The sequence below is a fragment of the Ambystoma mexicanum genome, chromosome 1q, assembly GCF_040938575.1.
Source record: "Ambystoma mexicanum isolate Mex_15411 chromosome 1q, UKY_AmexF1_1, whole genome shotgun sequence".
NCBI classification, from domain to species: Eukaryota; Metazoa; Chordata; class Amphibia; order Caudata; family Ambystomatidae; genus Ambystoma; species Ambystoma mexicanum.
In genome coordinates, this window is record NC_090922.1 from 471,230,812 (window position 1) to 471,255,622 (window position 24,811).

A 24,811-nucleotide genomic window follows, 5' to 3' on the forward strand; every position below is an offset into this window, starting at 1 on the left:
CAATATCAGCCGCAGAGTAATAATCTAAAATCCATGTAGAATAGTGTCATTAAAATAATTAAAATTGGCCATTTTGTCACAGGAGGCCTTTTTGAAAGAACTTCTGATCAGAGGTTGAGAATTAGACACAGTAGGTTCAGAATAAACATAAGAAACGGAAGAGGAAAATGGTCTGTCCAATTTAAAAGAAAATGAGAATCACAAATTAAAGTGGAAGGGGCCGTAATTATTAAATCCAGGATATTACCGAACTGATCGGTTGCAAAGGGAAATAATTGGTGGTGGTTTACAGAACTCTTATGTTATCAAACAGCCCCACAGCAGAGGTGGTGAAAACAAAACATAGTAAGTGTACTAGAAATAACCTGGGTCATATATAATGGTACATTATTACTGGGTAAAGGTGCAGTGGTATGAGCAGCCACAGGCAGGCAATTGGGAGATTGTATGTGCTTGGCCATCCTCGGCTTTCTTAAATTCAATGTACAATGATAACATAAGAGCAAGAAATGTGAAACCCTTAAATATCCCAAAGCATGATTTTGATGTGTGGCATGTGTGCATCCATAAATTGCATTTAGTAAAAGGCAATTCTGTTAGTAAATAGACACATCAACTTGTATGATTGTTGTACCAATCTTTTACAATGCATTAAATGCATTCTCTCACACTCGCACTTTAACATCTTTACTGTTAAGTGTCACATACCTTTCTTGTAACAGTTTTTTTCTTCCACAGCTGTGGCTGGCCTGGCGAAGTTGCTGCCTCCCGAGCGGATGAAGCACAGCATCAAGCTAGTAGATGACCAGATGAATTGGTGCGATAGTGCCATTGAGGTACGGGTGCTGTGCAGCGAGTGCAGCTATCCTGAACTAAGTTTTGGTAGCACATGGGTGGAGCAAGTGTGACGGGTATGCTGGAAATTATGCATATTCCGTGTCGCACAAGGACACCTGTGGAGGGCTTTTAGGAATGACCTGTCTGGACTTGACTCTGCCCCAGTTTACAGAATCATGTGAGTTCCCTACACGTGGATAGAGATTGAGACAGTCATAGTGATAAAAACCTCCAACAAACGCAGATCTTAAATACCAAGTCCTTTTTGCAGAAATCCCCGCTTTTGTTTAAGCTCAGTACTGCCAAATGAGTTTTCCATCAAATTATAGGTTAATGTCCAAAATATGCTCATCATTCCTAAACATTGGAAAATACTAGTACTATTCCAATGCTGCATGGATCATTGGACCCAGCACTAGCAACCAAACACCACTCTAGTGCCTTGCAGCACCCCCTACTATTCTGCTACTGAGACCCACATGCAAATCCGCAGTGCACCCTGACCTTCAGCACCCTTTAACATTCCAGTAAAAAGATACAACATTTCTACACCTGTATGTTAATCCTGACCTCATGTCATCCTGCTGTTCCCGATTTGGAGTCTCTACACAACTTTGCTAATGGCCCTCCATCCCGACTTCCTTCGGCAGTGCGGGCAACTGATCCTCCATGTTCTATTTTGGCATACTTAAAACATGATGACTTTCGGATGCTCGTTTATCTCTTTGTGTTTATTTCCCCTAGTTCTTGCTTGATCAAACAGATGTGCTGGTGGTGGGAATCCTGGGTCTGCAAGGTACTGGCAAATCCACCATGATGTCTCTGCTGTCTGCAAACGTGCCTGAGGAGGATCAAAGGTATGCACACTCATTCCTTATTTAAAAGTGCTTTTATTGACCAGGCCAATTGATGAGTAAAGGTTTGATAGATCTACATGTTGGGGATGCTTTGAGGTATATGGTTGTGTGTTAGTGATTAACAGGCCCACTCTGCAGCTGGATAGTACACCGAAAGAATTCTAAGATTTACAGGTGCTTATCAAGGCCGAACTATAGGTAAGTGTGACCTTCTCTAAAAATCAAGGGCTGCATGTCTTGACTTCTTCAGATAATTTATTAACATGTATCAACGATAGAGCATGTCTTTAACAGTAGTAATTTTCATGTTTACTTGCCTAACCTATTCACCCAAATAGACATGTAGACTAATCACAAAAACCTGGTAACCAAAGGGCTCGGCATAATTGGTTCAATAGGTTCTACTTGTGGGGACGGGAAGGGTACAAACAGTGGAATCTGATCAGGGAAATGTGAAGAGATAGCAGATAACTCACAGGTTATCTAATATTATCTATGTAGTTAATTGTATGACTAAACCATATTGAGTTGTAGTCTTGTAGGAGCTCGCACCTCCAATAAAACCCCTTTTCCCTTGCTTTTTTTTTGTTGAAAATTTTATTTTAATTTACAGTATTTACAATGAAAACATAACAATGAAAAATACAATTATATGATGTTCACAAATTCATCACTATACTTATTTAAAATGTCCCCCCATCCACCCACCCCAGTATTCACATCATAGGCCATTGATCAGTACAGTGTGAGAAATGAACCCCAATTATTTTCAAATAAAGCAAGTTTTTTATCTTTCTGAAATATCACTCTTTCCATCTCTGCCAAGTTATGCATTTCAGCAACTCATATCTCAATAGTAACTGGGTCCACCGTCTTCCAACACATATCTTCCAACAATGCATTGCTTCCTAGTATTAAGGTTTTAAAATCAAAAGCAATCCTTTCATTTAGAAAATGTTTGCAAATTCTGTCATACTCGAACCAGAATCCCCCTCACTCTAGCACAATTCCATAACATATGTTCCAACATGCCAGTGTCATGGATGCAAGCCCAGCAATCAGAACTATTAGTCATTACTCTTTTTCTAACCTCTCCGGGGTCCAATAGACCCTGCTCATGATCTTAATTTGGCGTGACCTTTCATTCAAACTCAAAGAACAAAGCCTGATGTTCGTACACATACGTGACCATTGATCTTCAGTAATGTTGCTCCCAATCCTCCGACTCCATTCCTCTCTCAACGAATCATTGCTTTTATATTCTCCCACAATCAAACCATATACATGGCTTACCAATCCACACTCTCGCACTTTTGGTTTTTGCCACAGCATTTCCATGTTTAGTCTCACTTCCATGTCAACCTCACCAATTGCTTTCCTGATCCTTCGATAATCAGCCATGCAAACATTTGAAATATAAAATTTTGATTGTAATTCTTTTGCATCCATCCATCTTCCATTTTCAAAAAGGTCCTCTAACCATTGCATACCGGCTAGAAACCACTCAGACCAAAACAAAGTCTTACCATCTAACTTAATACTCGGGTTCAACACAATAGATGCACAAGGATCTTTTAATGCATCAAATCCCATATAGCTATTCAGACCTTTTCAGGAATTTCGCAGACTTTAAGTCAAGGGATCATTTACCCCACAATTTCTTGGTATAGTTGTTAATAAAGCCCTAGGTAATAGTGGACCACTGTGACTGGTTTCAGCACACACCCGCACGTTAGGATCTGGTTTTATAAACGCAATCAGGGTTTGTGACATAAAGGCCAAATGATATGCTCTATAATTAGGCACCACCAAACCCCCCTTTTCTAAGGGCAATTGTAATGTTCCCTTGCTGAGAGGGCTTTATTGCTCTGCAAGCCAGTCTTTGTGTCTTAAGTCTGAAGCTACCTTTCTAGAGTTTCAGAATCTGCTTTCCACCAACAGCCATTGCCTTTTAAGCCACTTTTTGCTAAGGGTAACTGGAGCTCTGAAGGGAACAGGCCTAAGATTCAGCAGAGGGGATTTTTCAAGAACCAGGCCAAAAACCACAACCTCTCATTCCCAAAATAGCTGCACTTTTTCTGCATTCCCAGAATAAAAGTAGGTTTGTTCCTCTTGCTTCTGAGCAAGTCCAGTAGTCATTTGAAGGAAGCGGTTTGCATTCCCACATCCTCCATTGTGAGCAATACAGATTATGGGTACCTCTTTGCTGGTAGCATCCTAGTTCCCCTTGCATCATTGAGATTGTCATGGTGAGAGAAACCTTTAACAAATGCAGATTTTAAGTGCAGAACTTTGGCAAATCCTAGTACTATTCCTATGCTGCATGGACCTGTGTGAACCACCACTAATCAACCAACACCTTGCTTGTAACTTGCAGCAATCCCCTACTATTGAACTACTATGACCCACATGCAGATCTGCATTGCACCTGAACCCTGACCTTCACTACCCTCTGACATACCAGTAAAAAGACAACACATTTCTACTTGTGCACATTAATCCTCACCTTATTTCCTCCTGCTGTACGAGATTTGTATTCTCTGACAGCATTGCAGCATATTCTAGACCAGTCCCATTCTGTGATGGACACCTAGATATGTGTCCCCAGTGCTTTGCCCCTGTATTTTGGGTTGTTTGCCTGAACTTACAGTGAGCAGCCAGTAAATGGTTTAAACAGATAGCAATGGCGTTGAGAGTAGCCATAAACAGGGGGAGGGTGGATGTCGACTCAGCATTGAGGAATGTTCGGATTGTGGTGAATAAAGATCAAAGTCGTTGATACCTTGAAACCATTATGAGGGGTTGGACTGACCAATTCCTTGCCAGTAGAAGTCTAGTTGCGGGCATTGGTCATGTCTTCATTAATCCAACAAAATAAGGAGCATAGTACCTATGCCCTGTGATATTTCCCAGCATATGGAAACCCAAATCCCTTGACTTGCACCGAACATTACTGAAGAGCTTTTGGTATTTAAGATTTGACCCTTTCACCCCACAAGAAACCAGCAAACACGTTGTATGTTTCTGACAAGCCTTTGTAGATTAGCAAATCTGGCAATATTCCAAACAAGTGTAGAGGTTTTGGCAATGGTAACATATTGTTTTGCATTTATTTGTTCTCATAGTATCAGATTGACTACTCCACTTTCTACAACAGTCCTTTATATCAACTCATTTCATGTCTGTTTCTAAAAGGGGGCAGTGTCCTGAACCCCAAACATATAAAAACCATTTTTATATATTTGCCCACTGGGAAATCAACTTCTGTGCCAGGCTAAGGATGCTGGAGAAAATGTTTTTTGAAACATTTACTTTGAAATTGGATAGACCATGAACCTCTCCAGGCTGTTGAATGAGGTTGAGCTCTTGGAGGATCCAACTGGATCAAATATCAGGACCAACAGTGCTTCGGCATTGAGAAAAACCTTGGTGATGCAGCCACCATAAAAATGGCAAATAAGTGAGTGGATAATGGGCACCCCTGTCTAGTTTCCTTTTACATATTGAATTTGACGGTTAGCATTAAAGTACAGTTTGTGAAGGAGGTCATGGAGCACAGACACGTTTTTGTGTGCTTTGTGGTGAGGAGCCCTGAAATGGTTGGATGTGGGGCCGAGCAGCTGTCGAACAAAAAGGTCACCTGGAGTCCTGCTAGCGAAGCACAGCAAAGCGCAGTTTGGGCACTTGATGCGGAGCCTTTACCCAGTGTTAAGGACATTTTTTAGTTTCTGTGCTAATTCTCTTTAACCTTAGAGACCCCGAGCTACTTTGCTGGGCTCTGGGCTTTTTAATTGTTTTACTCCTGAGTGAGTGAGCCTTTTGGCAATCACTCCTGTATTTTCTCTGACTGTGATTTTGTAGTCTCATTGTTTAATGGTGCTTGGAAAACTCCATAGGCATCTGCTTTTTGCATAGTGACACACAGCACCTTCTGTGCAGTGCCACTGAGAAGTCGCTTGGACTTCTTAATGTTTATATACATTTTCTTGTATGAACTACAATTCCCAAGAATTGCAGGATCACTTTTTATCTTACTTACCTTTTCCTTTGTGGGTCCAGCACACACCATGTAAGGATCCATTACACTTGTGTAACTGAACTGTTACTGCACAAGTGCATGCGAATGCAGTCCTATAAAGGTATTCCAAAGAATACATTGTGTACATTTAAAGAACTTGAATCGACACTGCAGCTGCTGGGAAATGCCTCCAGAAAAAACAATCAAGAAAGGTGTTTGCAGTATGCGTACTAGGAGCACTGCGGCTGGTGATGTGTTGCAAGATGATCCCATTAATCACGTGCTTAGTAGGAACGTTGCAGCTGTTAATGAAAATGAGCTTAATAGAGACACCCAAATCAGTAAGCAAAATCGGAATACCAAAATTACTGATTCTCACTTGTTGTGTAAGGGCAAATGACGTTAACAAATCTGATATTGCAGTGCCTATGTGTTCCAAAAAAAGTACAGAGGAGATACAAATCACAGGAATTTCCTCAAATGACAACAGCAATTCTCTGTTGAACCTGTGCTACCTATTACAAAATTAAATAATACATGGGAATGAGTGATAAGATAATGATGTACAATGGCATACAAATGACACAGAACCGAAAACACCCAATCCCTTGAGTGATAGTTTAACATGCAACCCACAGCTATTTGAAGGGCTTGTAGTCGGGGGTTGGCTGAATCACACCGTAGAAAACAAGTATTCAAAAAGGAGCACACACTTGGCAAGATACAATGCTGTTTGTTACAGCTGGGTAAGCACAAATCACACAGAACAATGGAATAGATCTGATCGATGAGAGCTGACATCTGAATGTACTGCCAGCATTAGTTTTATACCATAAAACGCAATAGTGTAAACACTATAGAATGTTCACATTTTCGATGTTTCCCAGAGATTTCATTGGATAGACTACGTCCTATCCTTAGCGCTGAACGTATATTAGTAAAATATGGTTGGAGCAGACAGTTCAACAGTAGCCGAACATATAGCACCACATGTAGTACCACATTGATTCTCAGCCCACCCGGGACAATTTGCGACTAGTAAAACATTTATGCTGACCGCTGGAACTTTATTACCCTTCCATTGGTCAGCACCATTAAGAACACAAGACACCCTGTTTGTGGTGGTAAATGAGGCATTCACACGATACCTTCTAGAAATAGCCTTTACAAGCCCTTGGTGGATACTCTGAAGGCTGGCCATCTGCCAGGAACACAGTAACTTAACATCTGTTCTCCCAGGAATACCACTTTGTCCAGTGTTCCTTTCCCATAGCCACCTGCCGGTGAGCACCGGTGGCCATGTGACTGGCACACTGGCTCAGATCCATATCCCTTTTACCCCATGGCATAGTTGGATTGGATGACTGCCTTGCAATTACATCACTCTATTCTCAAAACGGTTCTGAATCACAGGTAGGGATCAACAGACTTCTTGCTCTGTGAGCATATAGTTTCTATATACAAGAAGAAAGTCCTCTATTTTCTCCAGCATGGGGTCTGGCATGGATTCACATGCTCATGAATATTCCCCGTCGTCAGGCTGGGAATCCTCGGTAAAGAAAAAACCAATATCAGTTTCGTTTCTGATCTGTCTTTCGTAGTAACAACCAATCACTGGTCTCTGCGTCATACTGACCACAGCCAATGACTGCCCTCTACCCAAGCACCGCCTCTGGCAGCCATCTTCAGATTTTTACCGCACGTTCATGTGTTGGGATCCTCGTGCTATTGCTCTGGAGCGTTAGTGCTATTTTTTCACGTTTTTTCTCAAAAACTTCGTTTTTTCGGTCAAGAGCCTCAAGCTCCACCGACTCTCCATCCGATCAACGGGGACCCGTGTCGGATTCGTCTGCGCCCCTCAAGGGTGAAGATTTCGTCGAGCTATGCTTTTGGAGGACTCCAGAAGTTTCTCAGGCCCGGACATGGCCCAGGAGAAGGGATGCTCGACGCCCGGAAAGCTGTTCAGGGTCTGCCCTGGATGCCAGCTGCAGAACGTCTTTAAGGAGGACGAACACTCCTTTTGTCTCTACTGCTTACATGAGGACAAAACGCACGTGGAGAAGGACTGTGCGTTTTGCGGCAACATGTCGGAGCGGACCATGAAGGACCGCCATCAACGTCTCGCCAACTGGCTGGAAGGGAAGAGCCCGTCAGGCGAGAAGAAGAGGAAGAAATCCGAGCGGTCTTCTAAGACCTTTGAGGACGCCCCGGCGACGGGGGTCCAACACAAGGCAAAGCACCGCGAGTCCGCTGGCACCGGGAGCGCCGAACGGTCGGGCTCTACGGGCGCCAGGCAGGGCGCACCCTCCCCAGCACCATCAACCACGAGCCAACGCTCTGGGTCGGGTAAAAGGAAGGCCGAGCACCCGGCGAAGCTCCTGGAGAGGCCCCGGTCGAGCTCGAAGGCCCCATCGGAGGGGGAGCGAGGCAGTGTCCCCCCCCCTCAAGGATAAGGCGGTGAGCGCACCTAAGGTGGTGAAGGCCTTAATCCATCCGGCCAAGCCCTCTATCGAAACTGTCGCGGCGGCCCTGGCTCAGCCTGTGGGGGCTACACCAGTGGTGGCGACCTCGGGGCTCAGAGTCTCCCTGCCACCTCGGAGGGAGTCCTCTTTTGTGCCCATCGATAGGACCCCTGTGAAATCCCCCGTGGGGAAGAAAAAGGGGGGGCAGGGCGTCGTAGATTCGGCCTCAACCTCGGAGGAGGAGCTGGTCGAAGTCTTAAGCCACGGCCTCGGCGTGGAAGAAGACCGGCCCGTCGGGATGGATCCCGACGCAGGTGACGACGACATCATCGAGGGTACCGACGGGGCCCCTGATCGCCCGTCGGATTCCCCTCTGCCAGCGCCGCGAGACAACTCGGCGGCCATTTTGTTGGCTATACAGTCCTTATGCTCAGAGATAAGGACGAGACTACCGTTGCCGACGGAACCTCTCCCGTCGGGGGACCCAGAACCGGGACCTTCTGGTGTTCCCCCTACCAAGAAAAGAAGGATCCACCCTCCGCCTCCTTTTCAGCCGTCGCGCCCCTTCCAGCCCTCCTCGTCCACCCGAGGGGATGATACGGGGACTGACACGGCAGCGACGAATACGGACGACGAGGTATACGACGAGGATGTACCGTCGTCGCCTCCCACCAGGGCTTCTCCGCCCGACGAGATTGGATCGTTCCACTCCATGATCACCAGGGCATCCGAGCTTTTCCAACTCTGCCCTGAGGAGAAGAAGAAGGAAGGTTTCCTTTATCAGCGGCGCGAGGCCAAGAGGAAGACGGTCCTCTCAGTGCCTCTATTGGACGACATTTGGGATGAGGGCCTCACCCTCCTCAAGAACCCTTCCACGACGCCAGCTAGAAGGGACCGGTACGAGAAGAAGTACCGGGTCCCGGACACGGCCCCCCTGTGCCTCCGGGCGCAGCCTACCCCGGACTCCGTCGTCTCCGCGGCGGCCAGGAAAAAAGCGGGGGGGGGTGCGGCCTCCACATCGACTTCCCCACCGGACGGCGAGGGAAAGAAATTGGACGCTATGGGACGCAGAGTCATCTCGTCTGCGGCGACGACGATTAAAGCGGCCAACGCCTTGGCTATCGTGGCCCGCTACGACAGGGAGCTCTGGTACAAACTGGCTCCCCTACTGGACTTCTTGCCGGACGACAAGAGGGCAGAGGCCCTGGAGATCCTGCAGGAAGGTGAGGTGGCTTCGGACCACGCCATTACCGTTGCGACGGACATCCATCGCCGACACTGGGTTCCGCCAGTTGGGCAACGGCGTTTGCCTTAGGCGGCGTGGATGGCTCAAGGCTACGGACTTCCGTCAAGACGTTCAGACCAGAGTCCTGGACATGCCCTTCGATGGGAACAACCTGTTTGGGAAAACAGTGGACGATTCCCTTCAGGCCATTAAAGCGGACACCGAGACGGCCCGGGCCCTTGGAGTTCTGCAACAACGGCGGACGCCCTTTCGGAGCAGCGGAGGCAAGGGCGCCTCCAAAAGTTCAGGCGGCGGTTTCTCCACCTACCGTCAAGCGGCCCGCTCGTCGGCTCAGGAGGCCTACAGAGGACGAGGCAAGTCTGGCGGACCCCGCCGTCGTCGCCAAGGAGGTCAAGGCGGCAAAGCCTCGTCGAAGCAGGATTGAACCGACCGTGGGGTCGGGCCCCCACCGAAGCACCCCGGTGGGAGGCCGGCTGGCGAGCTTCGTCAGCGTGTGGGAGTCCATCTCCACCGACCGTTGGGTGCTGGACGCCTTGGCCCGGGGCCACGCGCTTGAGTTTCAAAGAAGGTGTCCGCGCGTCCCCCCCGTGGCCAGGAAAGAACTTCACGTCCCTCAACTTCTCCTGGAGGTAAAGGCGATGCTGAGGAAGGGCGCCATCGAACTCGTCCCAAAGAGACTTCGGGGCTCCGGAGTTTACTCGAGATACTTCCTCGTGAAGAAGAAGACGGGGGGATGGCGCCCCATCCTGGACCTGCGACGTCTGAACAAGTTCATCAAGGCGCAAAAGTTCCGGATGGTCACCCTCCAGCACGTCCTGGGTCAGCTGGAGGAAGGAGACTTCCTGTCGTCGTTGGATTTGGAGGATGCCTACTTCCATATTCCCATCCTAAAGGGGCACCGAAAATTCCTCAGGTTTGTGGTCCAAGGGCGTCACTACCAGTTCAAAGCCCTCCCCTTCGGACTACGGTCGGCCCCCAGGGTATTCACCAAGTGCCTTGCACCGGTGGCGGCGCAGCTGCGCCGCGAGGGGATCCACGTCTACCCCTACCTGGACGACTGGCTCATCCGAGCCAAGACGAGGGAGCTCGCCCTGGATCACACGGCAAGGACCGTCCGACTTCTCACAGACCTGGGATTCTCCGTGAACTACGCCAAGTCTCACCTGGTACCCGCGCAAAACGCACTGTTTCTGGGAGCGAAGCTCGACAGTGTCTCTTCTGGCCTCCCCGTCGGAGGAAAGGACCAGGTCCATCCTGGGCAAGGTACAGCGGATGTTGGTTTCCGACGCGGCCAAGGTAAGGTCCATCAAGTCCCTCCTCGGAATGATGTCTTCCTGCATCTACCTCATTCCCATGTGCAGGCTCCGGATGCGCCCGTTGCAGGAGTTCCTGGACGCGCGCTGGATCCAAACGACGGGCAGCTTCGAGGAGAGGATCACACTCGGCGAGAGTTTCCGCCGAGCGGTCCGGTGGTGGGGCAACCGCACGCATCTGACGGCGGGCATGGACTTCCAGACCCCAGACCACCAGGAGACAGTGACCACCGATGCCTCCCTGGAAGGGTGGGGAGCGCACACCGAAAATCTGCACGCGAGAGGCCTTTGGCTCCCGACGGAGAAGTCCCTCCATATCAACGTCCTGGAGCTCCGTGCAGTGTTCTGGGCCCTCAGGTCCTTCCTTCCGTCCCTCAAGGGCAAGGTGGTGAGGATCTTCACCGACAACACCACCACCATGTTTTACATCAGGAAACAGGGCGGAACCAGGTCCCCAGCGCTGTCCAAGGAGGCGCAGGACCTGTGGCATTGGGCCGTCGCCCAAAGGATGTTTCTGGTGCCGTTTCATCTGGCAGGGATAAAAAAACACCATCGCCGACTCACTCAGCAGGGAGCTGCGCTCGTGCCACGAGTGGGAACTACGGCACGATCTAGTGGATCGCCTCTTCCGACGGTGGGGCACACCCCAGATCGACCTGTTCGCGACGGCGACGAACTCCAAGTGCCGGAGGTTCGCCAGCAGGTTTCCCCAGGCGAGGAGCATGGGCGATGCCTTCTCGTTCCCCTGGGAGGGCCTGTTCCTCTACGCGTTCCCTCCTTTGCCACTGCTAATCCGGCTCGTCAACCAGCTCAAGAGGTCACGGTGCAGGATGATCCTCGTCGCACCTGCGTGGCCGAGGCAGATATGGTTCCTGGACCTTCTGGACTTGTCAGCGTCCCCGCCAATCAAGCTGCCGGTGGACGCGGATCTTCTCGCCAGGGAAGGAGGCGCCATCCTCCACCACGACCCGAAATCGCTGAACTTGCAGGCCTGGCTCCTGCAGCGCTAGAGTTTGGAGGATACGACATACCGGCCGACTGCAGAGAGGTTCTTGCAAAGGCCAGGGCGTCCTCGACTCTTAAATGCTACGGACACAAATGGAAGAGGTTCTCTGTCTGGTGCCACGCACAGAAGATTAACCCTCTACGGATTACGGCTCCCCAGGTACTGCCGTACCTGCTGACGCTGGCCAAAGCTGGACTGGCACACGCGTCCATCAAGATTCATCTTGCTGCGATCTCCCGATACACCAGAACCACGGGCCGGACGTCCTTGTGGTCTCATCGTCTGGTGAAAGAGTTCATGAAGGGACTGTTCAGATCGTTCCCGCCGGTGAAGGCTCCGGCCCCGGCGTGGGAGCTTAACGTGGTGCTGACCAAGCTCATGGGACCTCCGTTCGAGCCTCTGCACTCGGCCCCGTTGAAGTTTCTGTCGTGGAAAGCAGCGTTTCTTGTGGCCATCACCTCCGCACGACGGGTGGGAGAGATCCAGGCCCTTTCATGCAAGGCCCCGTACTTGACTTTTCACGACACGAGGGTAGTGCTCAGGACGCACCCCTCCTTTATGCCCAAGGTACCGTCGGACTTCCATCTCAACGAACCCTTGGTGTTGCCTGTGTTCTTCCCGTCGCCTTCGTCGCCGGCTGAGAGGACTTTGCACTCGCTGGATGTGGCTAGAGCGCTGAAGTTCTACGTGGACCGCACGAAGTGTTTTCGGAAGACGTCACAACTCTTTGTGAACTTTGGACCTGTCAATCAGGGGAAGGCTCTCTCGAAGGCTTCCATTTCCAGATGGCTCTCCGGCTGTATCATGTACTGTCATCGGTTGGCAAACCGACCGCTGCCTGGCCGTCCGAGAGCCCATTCCACCAGAGCGATCGCAGCTACCACGGCGTTCCTTTCTGGTGTGCCCCTGCTGGACATATGCAGGGCTGCTACGTGGAGGTCGACGCACACCTTCACGAAATTCTACTGCGTCGATCGGGATTCCAGGGAGGAGTCCAGGGTCGGCCAAGCAGTGCTGCGCAACCTGTTCGCCTGAGGTGAGCCTGGTGAGGAGGTAAGATGCTTAATGTTGAGTTTGATGTACTGCTTAATGTTGAGCCGTTGCCACCTCCCGTTGTTGTTCATGTGTGTACTGCTATGTATTCTTTATTCATGAGCATGTGAATCCATGCCAGACCCCATGCTGGAGAAGGAACAAGTTACTTACCTGTAACTGTTGTTCTCCAGCATGGGTCTGGCATGGATTCACATGCGAACCCTCTGCCTACCCCTCTGCGGCTCTTCACTTGGTCATACTGCCACTTCACGTGCTTCCAAATCTGAAGATGGCTGCCAGAGGCGGTGCTTGGGTAGAGGGCAGTCATTGGCTGTGGTCAGTATGACGCAGAGACCAGTGATTGGTTGTTACTACGAAAGACAGATCAGAAACGAAACTGATACTGGTTTTTTCTTTACCGAGGATTCCCAGCCTGACGACGGGGAATATTCATGAGCATGTGAATCCATGCCAGACCCATGCTGGAGAACAACAGTTACAGGTAAGTAACTTGTTCCCTATTAGGTGTCACCTTGCACTCTTCCCACGTTAAGTGGAATTAATTATCACAAACATTTATTAGTCAAGAATCAATAACTTTCATGAAACAATCATAAAAATGATCATAATACATAAAACACATACAATATGTTAAAACAACACAAGTAGAGACACCATGAGTGAGTAATGTTGCAAACATTTCTCAAGGATCACAAATGTGTGTAAAAATAACACTCAGATTCCCATGCCTCACTACTTTCAGCCTATTCCTGTTAGTATATTTCAAAAAACCCGATTTGTACAAGTTTCTGTCCTTAATATACAACAATGTAGGACATTCTTCGGGGGAGTGTGTCTTGTGCTGGAATTAAACATCTTCTTTGGTTGGGGAGAGTACCCTGTTAATCAAAAAGGACACCCTATTAGTACTCAATAACAAAGTATAAATCTCTATTGACATAAAATCACACCCTCATCCCTCAAAGGGTATCGCATTATGTTTTTTATTACATACCTCTCTTTCCTAGTAGTAACTCTAGGGCCTTTTCTGGTTCTTGCTGCAGATTCCCAATTTCTTGACTAATAAAAGTTTGTGATAATTAATTCCACTTAACGTGGGAAGACTGCAATTACATCATCCATTGTTGTTCTAGCTGCTCCGATTTGCTTGTGACAAGCAGCGCTAGCTCCATCCTCCCAGGGCCCCGAAGATTTGGTAATGTGTCTCAGATCAGGGTTTCTCTGCCAAATGTGTTTACCAAAGATATTGTTTTGTTTCCCCATCTTGTGCTAATTATAAAAAGGTCCCTTGGACTGATTGTGCACCCAATGCATCTCTACCCTTGCCCTTCCCAGTGAGGCCTTCTTTTTACAGGGTGACTGTGTACCTGTGTTATTCCCCCCTAGCAGGTGCTCTGTCGCCCCCCCTTTCTTTACTCTCGAAAGTGGTAGGTGCGTCCCCCTATCTGCTGCTGAATTAGCACCTTCATCCCCCTTTGATCGATCTTTCGATCAACATCTCTTTCCCCTTCATTTCTTCACCCTTCTCCTTGCGCACCCACACCTGTGTGACCCTGCTCATGGCCCCTTCCTCGTCAATTCCCTTCTAGGTATTTTCCGATTACCAGTATTTTGATCCCCTCAGGTGAGCATTTACCCCATAATGCTTCGTAGTTTTAGAAGTCCTGCGGTGGTGCTGTACATATTATCTTCACATCATCCTCTTTTTCATTCACACTGGGATGTTACTCACCTAATACTTCACCAAGCTCAATTTAATTGATTCACATTATGTAGCATGCTTTATGCTGGCGGTAGTTACACCAACTGATGATCCAGCCGATACAGATGGGACGAGGATCGCAACGAGCAAAGGGACAGTTCTCTTAAACATTGCTGCCAGCCAATTAGGAATCCAAGCAAGTAAATAATACATCCAGCTAGGTGCTTGACGTAACATCTTGGGTCTCTTTCCCCATTTTCTCATGTATTGTTTTAATCTCCTCAACAACTTCTGTAAGTGTTCCATTTGCTTCATCATTGGCAGGGGTTGCTGTGCAGCACGTGCTGCCAATTTTGTGGTACACGCCCCCTTCCATTGCAGTCAAATCCTCAATATAACTTGCATGTGCCATTGGTGCTACCTCGCCCCACCTTCTTAATCTCCCTGTACCATACGTTTTCAGATGCCAGGTCTCCTCCCTCCCCAACAGCATTGTAGAATTCTGTATTACTTCTCCTAGTGCGTGTCTCCCCTCTACCATCAGCAGGTGAGCTTGTACTATGCATTAAGAACCAAGAGAGGAGAAGAAAAGAAAAAAGAGAAACGCAAAGCAATCCAATCCCTATTACATTTACATTGTTTCTTGTTCTACCTCCATTCCCCATACTTTTTTCTTGCCCCTCTTCTACTTCAAGTACAGGTCTTTTGTAACATCCTATTGCAGTACATAATGTTAATGTAAGTTCATGAATACTCCCCATCAAGTGATGCTTTCTCTTCGTGGTGTGCTGCTGGTGTCTCTGAGAACGTCGGAAAGAAGAATCCATGCGTGCTGTTTTTATCTTCACTGCCGTGGGAGTTGAGTACACTACCTCAAGGGTCAGAAAAACCAGCGCTCTTTACACCGTTTTACTGTATTGCGTATCAGCATTCGATCGCCAGGATAGAGGGCAAAGTCCTCCCCTTGATGGGTATGTGTGCTCTCTTCAACGTTGGCCGCCCGACTTCTTGGTCGCTGAACCTGGCGGGAGATGTAGCAAAGCACATTTGTCCTTTCTATCACGTATTCATTTAATTGCCGAGGATTTCGGAGCTAGGGTTAACATCCGAAATTGAACAGTAAGGAGGGCGTGGTGCATGCATCCCTGTTACAATTTGTGATGTACAAAAGTGATGATCCGCATTGGATGAGTTTCGAAGAGCGGAAAGGGCAAGAGGGAGACGAGAAAGCCAATTCTGGCACAGAGTAGAGGTTAGCTTTGCCAAGCGCGCTTTAAGTAAGCCATTGAGCCTTTCAACAATCCTGTTTGCTTATGGCCGGTACACTGTGCAAAGCTTGTGTTGTTTCCCCAAGAGACGCGTTCTCTTCAAAAAGGTCATTGGCGAAGTGGTGGCCATGATCCAACCTGTACTCCTCGCTCACCCCCATCTTGGAAACGCCTCCCTCACCAGGAATTTAGCTGCAGATTTTGCGTTTTTTTTGCACAGGGTCCTGCCACAAAGCCAACGTGAAAATGTGCAAACAACTACAATTGGGGAACCTATAGGAGGCACATCTTTCTTGCATGTCAACATAGTCGACATGCAACTGTCCAAAGGGCGCTTCCTGCTGAGGTATGATTCCTTTTACTGTTTTCAGAGTATGACCGGACAGGTATTTGTGCAGTTTCCCATAAACTCTGCCACTCTCTCATGCAAATGTGTCATGTACCACCCTCCATAGAGTTCTGCCGCTATACTTTCTTTTGACGCATGGGTGGGGAAGAGCAGCTGTTCTAGTGCTACATTTAACGGTTCTTTGGGCATCAAAGGCTTCCCTGTGTTATTTTGTCACCAAATCAGGTCAGTGTGTGAAAGTGTACACCCTCTCCTAATCCATAAACCCTTTTCCTCTTTTGGTACCTTGTAATTCTATTATTTGAGCAATGGGGATGGTGTGAAACTTTCCTCTGTCTTCCTCCCCACCCACCTTCCTCTCTGCTGCCTTAAGAGGTCCTAATGAAACCATTGCTTTCGAAGGGATTGTGTCCTCCGACGTATTCCTTATCTTGATAGATTATCTCCAGCTTGCTGGCCTCGGAAAATTGTTTTCAGTAGAGGGCGCTGTGCGTCGACGTTCCTTGAGCCGATGTCCCTCGACGGCCTCCGTATCGGCGCCAACGTCATCATGCGTATAAATAGACTGGCGCAGCGTCGTTGCTCAGTTCCGTTTTTCCGTGCTTCGTGGGCTTCGGAATCACGTTGCTCAGTTCGTTAGTCAGAGAATATATTCTTCATTATTCCTTGAGAATAAACCAACTCTTACTCGAGGGCTTCCTCATCTGAACCGACGACTCCAGGGTCCGGCTTCAAAAACTGTTGAGACTGTGGAAAGAAAATGTCGTTGACAGATCCTTACAGGATCTGTTTGTGGTGCCTGTGATCGGAGCACCAATGTTCGGAGTGCGAGGACTGCATGTCCATGACGGCGAAAGCCTTGAAGGAGCGTAAGGGGAAGCTTGAGAGAGGTAAGACAGCTAAAACTCCTTCGAAAGTTTCCTCGGCAGAGTCGAGACATTCGTCTCCTCGCCGACACAGGAAACATTCTCGGTCTAGATCTCGAAGCAGTTCCCACCACTCTTCGAGATCCAAGCATTCAAGTAAGAGACGTCAAAGATCCCCTTCCTCATCTTCTTCTGTTTCTCCGGAAAGAGTCAACTGCCCCACAAAACATAGCTCTCAGGCTGAGTTGGAGGAATTCCTTAAAAGGATGCTTAGCGTCTTCGAGAAAGCAGCCTCGACCCCCTCGAAGACAGCTGAGGGTGATACCCTGGGTGAAAGACCCGAAAAATCTAAACGCTGCGAGTCGTTGCACCTGGCGAAAGAAACTACTCGAGAGCGTCACAAACCCTCGAGAAAAGGCACAGGGCTCATCGACGCATAGGTCGATCGAATCGACGTTGACGCCGAAAAAGAGCAAACCAACGGCCGTCACTACCTCACAGCCAGTGGTCATACCCAGAGCCTCTAACATGACTTCGAGGTCATCGACAACCTCGAGTAGGATCCTGATCCTCTCGAGTTCTTCGGGGCCACTTCCAATATTCTCGACGCCTTTTTCAGTGTTTTCGAAGCCCTTAACGTCCGCGTCGACGTTTTCCCAACCGATTATGACAAATTTAGCCCCTTCTGCTCTGGAAATGGGATTTAAGCCGTTTCCAAGGTCTGATCATTTCAGACTTTTGTCTTCAATCTATGAGGAAGGTGAGGATTCAGATCAAGAAAGACCCTTTGGGTTGCAGAGATCTGCAACACCAGAACCAGAGGAATTTACCTCTGAGGAAAATAGGTTGAAGGACCTTGGAGAATCCTTACATGAGGCAAGTGGGTTCGATACTTCCCCAGAAATAGAATTTGCCAAACCAGACCCAGGGGAACATGCTGAGACCCCTTACAGAATTTTAATGGCAAGAATCCTAGAATTCATTGGTTGGTCTACACCTTCACCTGCATTCCAACAGGATGACCTTACAGACATCTTAGTCAAAGGCCCACAGGAGGATCCTGTGGTTCCATTTCACGCTGCATTACAAAGAAAAATATTGGCTAACTGGGAAACTCCTGAAGTTATCCCGGCGGTTACACGTAATCAGCCAAATACAGGATATCTACTACTGACCCTGAATTTTTGTCTAAACATCCAACGCCAGAGAGTCTGGTTGTCCAAGCAGCAACTGTATCAGGCAGTAGATCGGCATACCCTACTGTTCCGCAGGACAGGGATGACAAAAGATACGACTCTATGGCTAAGAAAGTTTTTTCTGCATGTAGCATGGCGTTGAAATCTATTAACGCTACTTGTACGCTCGCAAGGTTCAGCCATACACTTTGGGAGTGTGCTTCATCAGCGGCTGTCTGCCTCCCAGAGGGAGAAGAAAGGGAAGCGTTTCTAAACATCATTAAGGATGGTAAAGACGCAATGTGCGAATCCCTTCAAACTGGCATTGATTGTGCTGACAGCATCAGTAGGGCCATGGCGGCAAGTACTACAACCCGCAGATTTGCGTGGTTGTGAAAGTCTGGGTTTGCTCCAGATGTACAAGCCAGACTTTTAAATATGCCCTTTGACGGCTCTTCTTTGTTTAAGTCCTTTCGCTTTTATTCCGCATTCGGAAAAGGCAGAGGACAGTCGGTTCAAAGAGGTAAAAAAAAGATTCACCCGAGGTGGACGGGGTAAAAATACAAAAGCCGCAGCAGCAGGTACCTCTTTACCCTCGGCACCTGCATCAGCCACCTCTAAATCACTCTGAGGACTCTCCTCACAAGACACCAGTAGGGGGCAGGCTAACTCAACATCTGACGGAATGGCAGGCTATTACGTCAGATGCTTGGGCATGGGAGACAGTTGCCCACGGTTACTGCCTGCCTTTTCTACGCATTCCTCAGTCATCCGCCGGGGAACAGCTCTCGGAAAGTTCCAGATCCGCTCCTCTTGCAGGAAATTGTAGACCTGCTGGAGAAATGTGCCATAGAACCGGTACCTGTAGCAGAGAGGAACAAGGGCTGGTACTCCCCCCTACTTCCTAACACCAAAGAAGGACGGAGGACTGAGACCTATCTTGGACTTACGAGAATTGAACAAGTTCCTCAGGAAGGACAAGTTCAAGATGGTAACTCTTTCTCGGATCCTTCAGGCCCTCCAGCTCCAGGACTGGCTGGTATCTCTGGACCTTCCGGATGCTTATTTCCATGTTTCAATCCATCTCAAACACCGGAAATACCTGAGGTTCGCAATTGGCGGCTATCATTATCAATTTCGAGTTCTGCCATTTGGGCTGACCTCTGCCCCGAGGGTCTTCACCAAGCTAATGTCAGTAGTGGCTGCAAGTCTAAGGAGGGAAGGGATTCACGTCTACCCCTATCTGGACGATTGGCTGATCAGAGCTGTATCTCCGGAACAAGCTCAGATCCAGCTAGATTATGTCTGCCACTTCCCTCACAAACTGGGCTTCTCCCTCAATTTAAAGAAGTCACAGATGATACCATCACAAAGACTCCAGTTCATTGGAGCGGTCCTGGACACTTCCCTGGGAAAAGCCTCGTCACCAGAGGTGAGTGCTCAAGATATTCTGCAGATGGTCACCAAGTTTCAAAATGCCCAACGTCTCACAGCCTTCGACTTTTTGAGGTTGCTAGGCCTCATGGCATCCTGCATCTCCCTTGTGCCAGAGGCTCGCCTGAGAATGAGATCTCTTCAGTGGGCACTGAGAACTCAGTGGTCGCAATTCTCAGGGAGAATGACAGACCTCCTTCAGGTTCCGGACAAGGTGCCTCGAGACCTTCAGTGGTGGGCCTGCCAGGAGAACATCTTGAAAGGAGAACTGTTTTGGCAACCATGGCCGGAGATAACAGTAGTGACAGATGCCTCACTCACGGGGTGGGGAGCCCATACCAACGACTTGACCATCAGCGGTCATTGGTCTCCATCGGAGTCCAGACTACATATCAACCTGTTAGAGCTGAGAGCAATCAGACTAGCGCTGAAGGCTTTTCTGCCATCTGTACAGGGGAAAAATGTCCTGATAATGACGGACAACACAGTGGCCATGCACTACCTCAACAAAAGAGGAGGCGTAGGATCACTGCCTCTGTGCAGAGATGCGATGCAGCTCTGGTTTTGGGCAATCCAAGAAGGAATCTCTCTATCGGCAGTTCACTTAGCCGGAGAGAAAAACTTGACGGCGGACGCTCTGAGCAAGCAGAGTACAGTCTCCCACGAGTGGGAACTAGCTCAGAAAGTCCTTCAACAGATCTTCACCCTTTGGGGAACCCCTCAAGTGGATCTGTTCACCACCAGTATCAACAGGAAGTGTGATCAGTTTTGTTCAAGGGAATTTCCCCCGAGAGGAGCTCTAGGGGACGCGTTCGTAGTGGACTGGGAGTTTCCACTTCTATGCGCGTTTCCTCCAGTCCCTGTCATTCCTCAAATGATCAGGAGGTTGAGATGGTTCCGGAAAACCATGATCCTAATTGCCCCGGACTGGGCCAGGAGAACGTGGTACCCGGACCTTCTGGACATGTCCATCTGCCCTCCAATTCGTCTTCCACTCAAGGAGAATCTTCTCTCGAAGAAGGGAGGTCAGGTTCTCCATCCAGACATCAGAACCCTCAACCTTCACGCTTGGTATCTGAAAGGTTGAGATACAAGGATTGGGACCTCCCAGATGACGTCATGGAGGTGTTGCTTTCAGCAAGAAGGCCAGCAACAAAGACTTTATACCGCTGCCGTTGGAACAAATTTTGCAGCTGGTGTAGAGAAAAGAATTTCGACCCCTTTTCATGTGGTACACCAACAGTGTTATCTTTTCTACTCTATTTGACAAATTCGGGCCTTCAGGTTGGCACTATCAAGGGCTATCTCGCAGCGCTATCGATCTTCAAGCGCGCTGCAGACAAACCATTGTATTTCAAGTTACCCTTAGTAATACAATTTCTGAAGGGATTAACCAATGTCTATCCTCCAAGACCATTCCAAGTTCCCTTATGGGACTTAAATTTAGTCTTAAATTTCACGATGGGTACTCCTTTTGAACCACTCCACTCTTATTCACTAAGGGTTCTCACCCTTAAAACTGTCTTATTAGTGGCATTGACATCTGCTAGGAGGGTGAGCGAATTACAGTCTCTATCTTGTAAACCCCCTCATACAATTTTTCATAAAGATAAAGTTGTCCTGCAGGTGAAGACTAATTTTCTCCCAAAGGTGGTTTCTGAATTCCACATCACTCAGAAGATTACCTTGCCTTCATTTTATCCCCCTCCCCATCCGGGGAAAGAGGAAGAAAGGCTGCATAGGCTGGACAAAAGGCGGGCTTTGAGCTTTTACATCAGCAGACTTGCTAGGATTAGGCAAGCAGACCAACTGTTCGTAGGTTACTCAGGGCACAAATTGGGATTACTGATAACAAAACAGACCATTTCCAGATGGATTATTTTAGCCATTCTGGAATGTTACAAACTGGCAGGGAAAGAGCCTCTTCAAAATCTTAGGGCTCATTCAACCAGGGGTATCGCAGCCTCTTTGGCCCTCCAAAGAGGGGTACCGATTCGAGACATATGTGCGGCTGCCACATGGTCGTCTGCACATACCTTCACAAGACTTTACAACCTGGATTCCTCCTCTAGCCAAGAGACTAGATTTGGCAAAGCTGTGTTGCACTCTGTTCACTCTTGAAGGGAAACATGGCAATTTTACTCCCACCTCCAGTTACACACCACTGCTATGGGAGTCTATCAAGATAAGGAATACGTCGGAGGACACAGTCCCTTCGAAGAACAAGTTACTTCTTACCTGGTAACGTTCTTTCGATGGGATGTTCCTCCGACGTATTCCTTATCGCCCCTCCCATCCATCCCCTCAGTAAAACTTCCCTTGTGGTTACAGCTTATGCTCCTTCTGGGTCACTAACCAATTCATGTAAAACAACTGTTAACGTCAAGACGTAACTGAGCAACGGACGCTGCGCAAGTCTATTAATACGCATGATGACGTCGGTGCCGATACGGAGGCTGTCGAGGGACATTGGCTCGAGGGACGTCGATGCGCAGCGCCCTCTACTGAAAAAAAAATTCCGAGGCCAGCAAGCTGGAGATGATCTATCAAGATGAGGAATACGTCGGAGGAACATCCCATCGAAAGAACGTTACCAGGTAAGAAGTAACTTGTTCTTCTCCCTCTAACCTTTTCCTTTTGACACCAAACTCAGTATTGCTCTAAATGTACCAGTGATATATTAATGTCCACACTGTCCTAGTTACTAAAGTCACCTGATGGTGTATGAAGGGTCTGTGTGCCATCTCAGAAGTGTATCTACTGATTTAGTGAACTGAGAGTGTGTATTCTGAAGTGTATTTTAGTGTTATATGTTTTGCTCCCTTCTAAAGAAGGCTTATTCAACTGACTGTTAAATTAATAATTGTTTAATCAAGAAACCTTGCGTGTAAGTGTTTATTTGAATACATGTCACTGTGAATCTCTTTTGCAACCCTACAACTCACATTGACCCCTCTTGGGATAAGCCTGGCTGCTCAATCACTCTATCAACTTGTGTAGTACATGCTTATTTATACAAAAGGTTGGGTTAACTACTGCCAAGAGGACAAGGCTGGTGCAGTCTCCCACAGGATCCTGCATACAATCTTGCCTGACACCAGTGTACAGAAAACACCTTCAAAAGCAGCTAAACCAACAAACATAGAAAAACATTTTTAAACAATATGAAGACAAATATGTAAAGACAAATGCTAATTACACTTTACTACTTCCAAAACAGTTTTAAGCACAAACATTGTAGTACAATGTTTGTGCTTCCTTTAGCTCTGTGAAACTTTTATTCATTTCAGAGGTCCATCTTGGTTCCCTCTTCTCCCTTTGTGCTTCTTTAAGGCCCTGCAGTAGAGGTTTGGTAAACGTCGAGTAATCGAACACCCATGCCCTGCAGTAGTTGCATAGTCCCAGAAATTTCTGCATTTCCTTCACTGTTCGTGAGCGGGCTGTTGAGTGGATGGCCTGTACCTTCTCTGTTGTTATCCTATGCCCATCTATGGATATTATTTGTCCCAGGTACTGCGAGAAACCTGAAGGTGTCTCAACTGCTGGTCCCCGGAGATCTGCCGTCTAGGTGGCCAGAACACAGCCATCGCTATTGGATCCAGTTCCTGGGGGTGGACCAGTGGGGGAGGATCACCTGGGCGAGAGGTCTTCAAGGAGTGGAAGTGGGACACCCAGGGTTGAGATGCAGTATCCCCTTTCCTGTAACACCTTTTTCCCCATCCTGCCCTGTAGGATATTTAGAAGCTCTAACCTCCTCCCCACCTTTTCCCCCCACAAACACTTTCTTACACGATAACAGACAACGGACTAACACCACAGCCGTTTACCTGACATGTCCCAATACACGGGTCAGGCAGAGTCAGGCAAAGTCAGGCAATTGACAATAATCGCACACACCTGACGGCCCTTTACCTTCCCCACAGGGATAAAAAGCAGAGCACAAACGCAAACTTTGAGCAAAGCCGAATGTGCGAAGAGACAGCTACACCAACCCAGCAGTTCAAATGGAGAAGGAAAGTGGTGAGACCTGAAAGGACGACAAAGGTGGAATTGCCCTTGCCCTTTTCACCTCAGACCCGCAAAGCCTCCGAAAGGGAAAGCACGAGACCGGGAGCCACAGGTGACTTGCGAAGCAGCAGACGCCAATGGTACACGGGGGCCTCCCGCTTTGATAACGCAGGCAGAGATGCAAGCTGGCTACCGTGGTACTATCCTTGACTTCAGAGAACAAAGATGCCAACGGGTTCAGCAAAGCCAGTGATCAGAGGAAACTGATAGTAAACCGAACTGTGTTGACCCCAAGGTTGCAAGTGGCAACATTTTTTAACGCAAGGAATCTGAAAGGCAAAGAACTGTATGTGGTTGAAATGTAGACAAAGCCCAGTTAAGGTCCAGGTGCAGAGAGGCCCGGCGCCACGTAGGCACTCATTCAAAAAACTCTGATCAGGACCTATTCTTTGAAACTACAATAACCAGAAGCCCTAGGAAAAGGGTGGCATGAAGCACCGGAGTGGTCCTATAAGGATTATGTCAAATCCTTTATACAATTGAAAGTTTCTGACCCATTGCCAGAGGAAAGCTAGGGGAAGAGTACCCTGTTTTCCGATAACATTGTGAACTGTGGAATAAGACAAGTGTGAACCCGACGGAGGGATGTCGAAAGAAAGCTAGGAGAAAGGGAACCACTGCTTTCTGGTGAAATTGAGTAATACATGAACTGTGTTAAAGAAAGGCCGCAGTGAACCCGACGGAGGGAGGCCCAAGTTGCAAAGAGGAACCAAGCCCGGCAGAGGGAGATTCTAGTGGCGAGCACCGAGAGAACCTTTTGTTGGTTTGTCTTTGTAAAGCAGCAGGCCTTCTAAGGCAAGAGACTTTATGAGCAAAGAGACTTAACCTCTGAATGTTGTGATATCATGGAACTTGAACTGTGAACCTCATGCGGATGAGACCCAGGAGTGTGCTGTGCTCCTGAGTCCCGCCTTGTCCCGTGCTTCAAATGTGGGGAAGGTAGACGCAGCCTTACCATCCTGACTTTCATTTTGTGAATATTTCTTGCTTTTCTGGTGAACCTTATCTTACACTCTTTTAGTAATTTAGCAGTAAGGAATTGGCAATAGTTTTGTTTCAGTATAGGCCCTTTTTATTTGACAGACGCCACTAGGACTGCCTTATTATTATTTGATGGTCGTGGCTTGCTCCCATGTTAGATTTAGATCAGGCGT

At 48.1% G+C, this 24,811-nt stretch overlaps 1 protein-coding gene across 1 annotated transcript in view; it reads left to right on the forward strand.

Moving 5' to 3' along the window:
• The window catches only part of SMG9 (SMG9 nonsense mediated mRNA decay factor), a 940,250-nt gene that overhangs the window by 211,672 nt on the left and 703,767 nt on the right, over window positions 1-24,811 (forward strand). Inside the window, exons 5-6 of the mRNA XM_069640791.1 lie at window positions 739-836; window positions 1,582-1,694. Of these exons, the coding sequence (XP_069496892.1) occupies window positions 739-836; window positions 1,582-1,694 (211 nt within the window). The remainder of the gene's footprint in view (window positions 1-738; window positions 837-1,581; window positions 1,695-24,811) is intronic.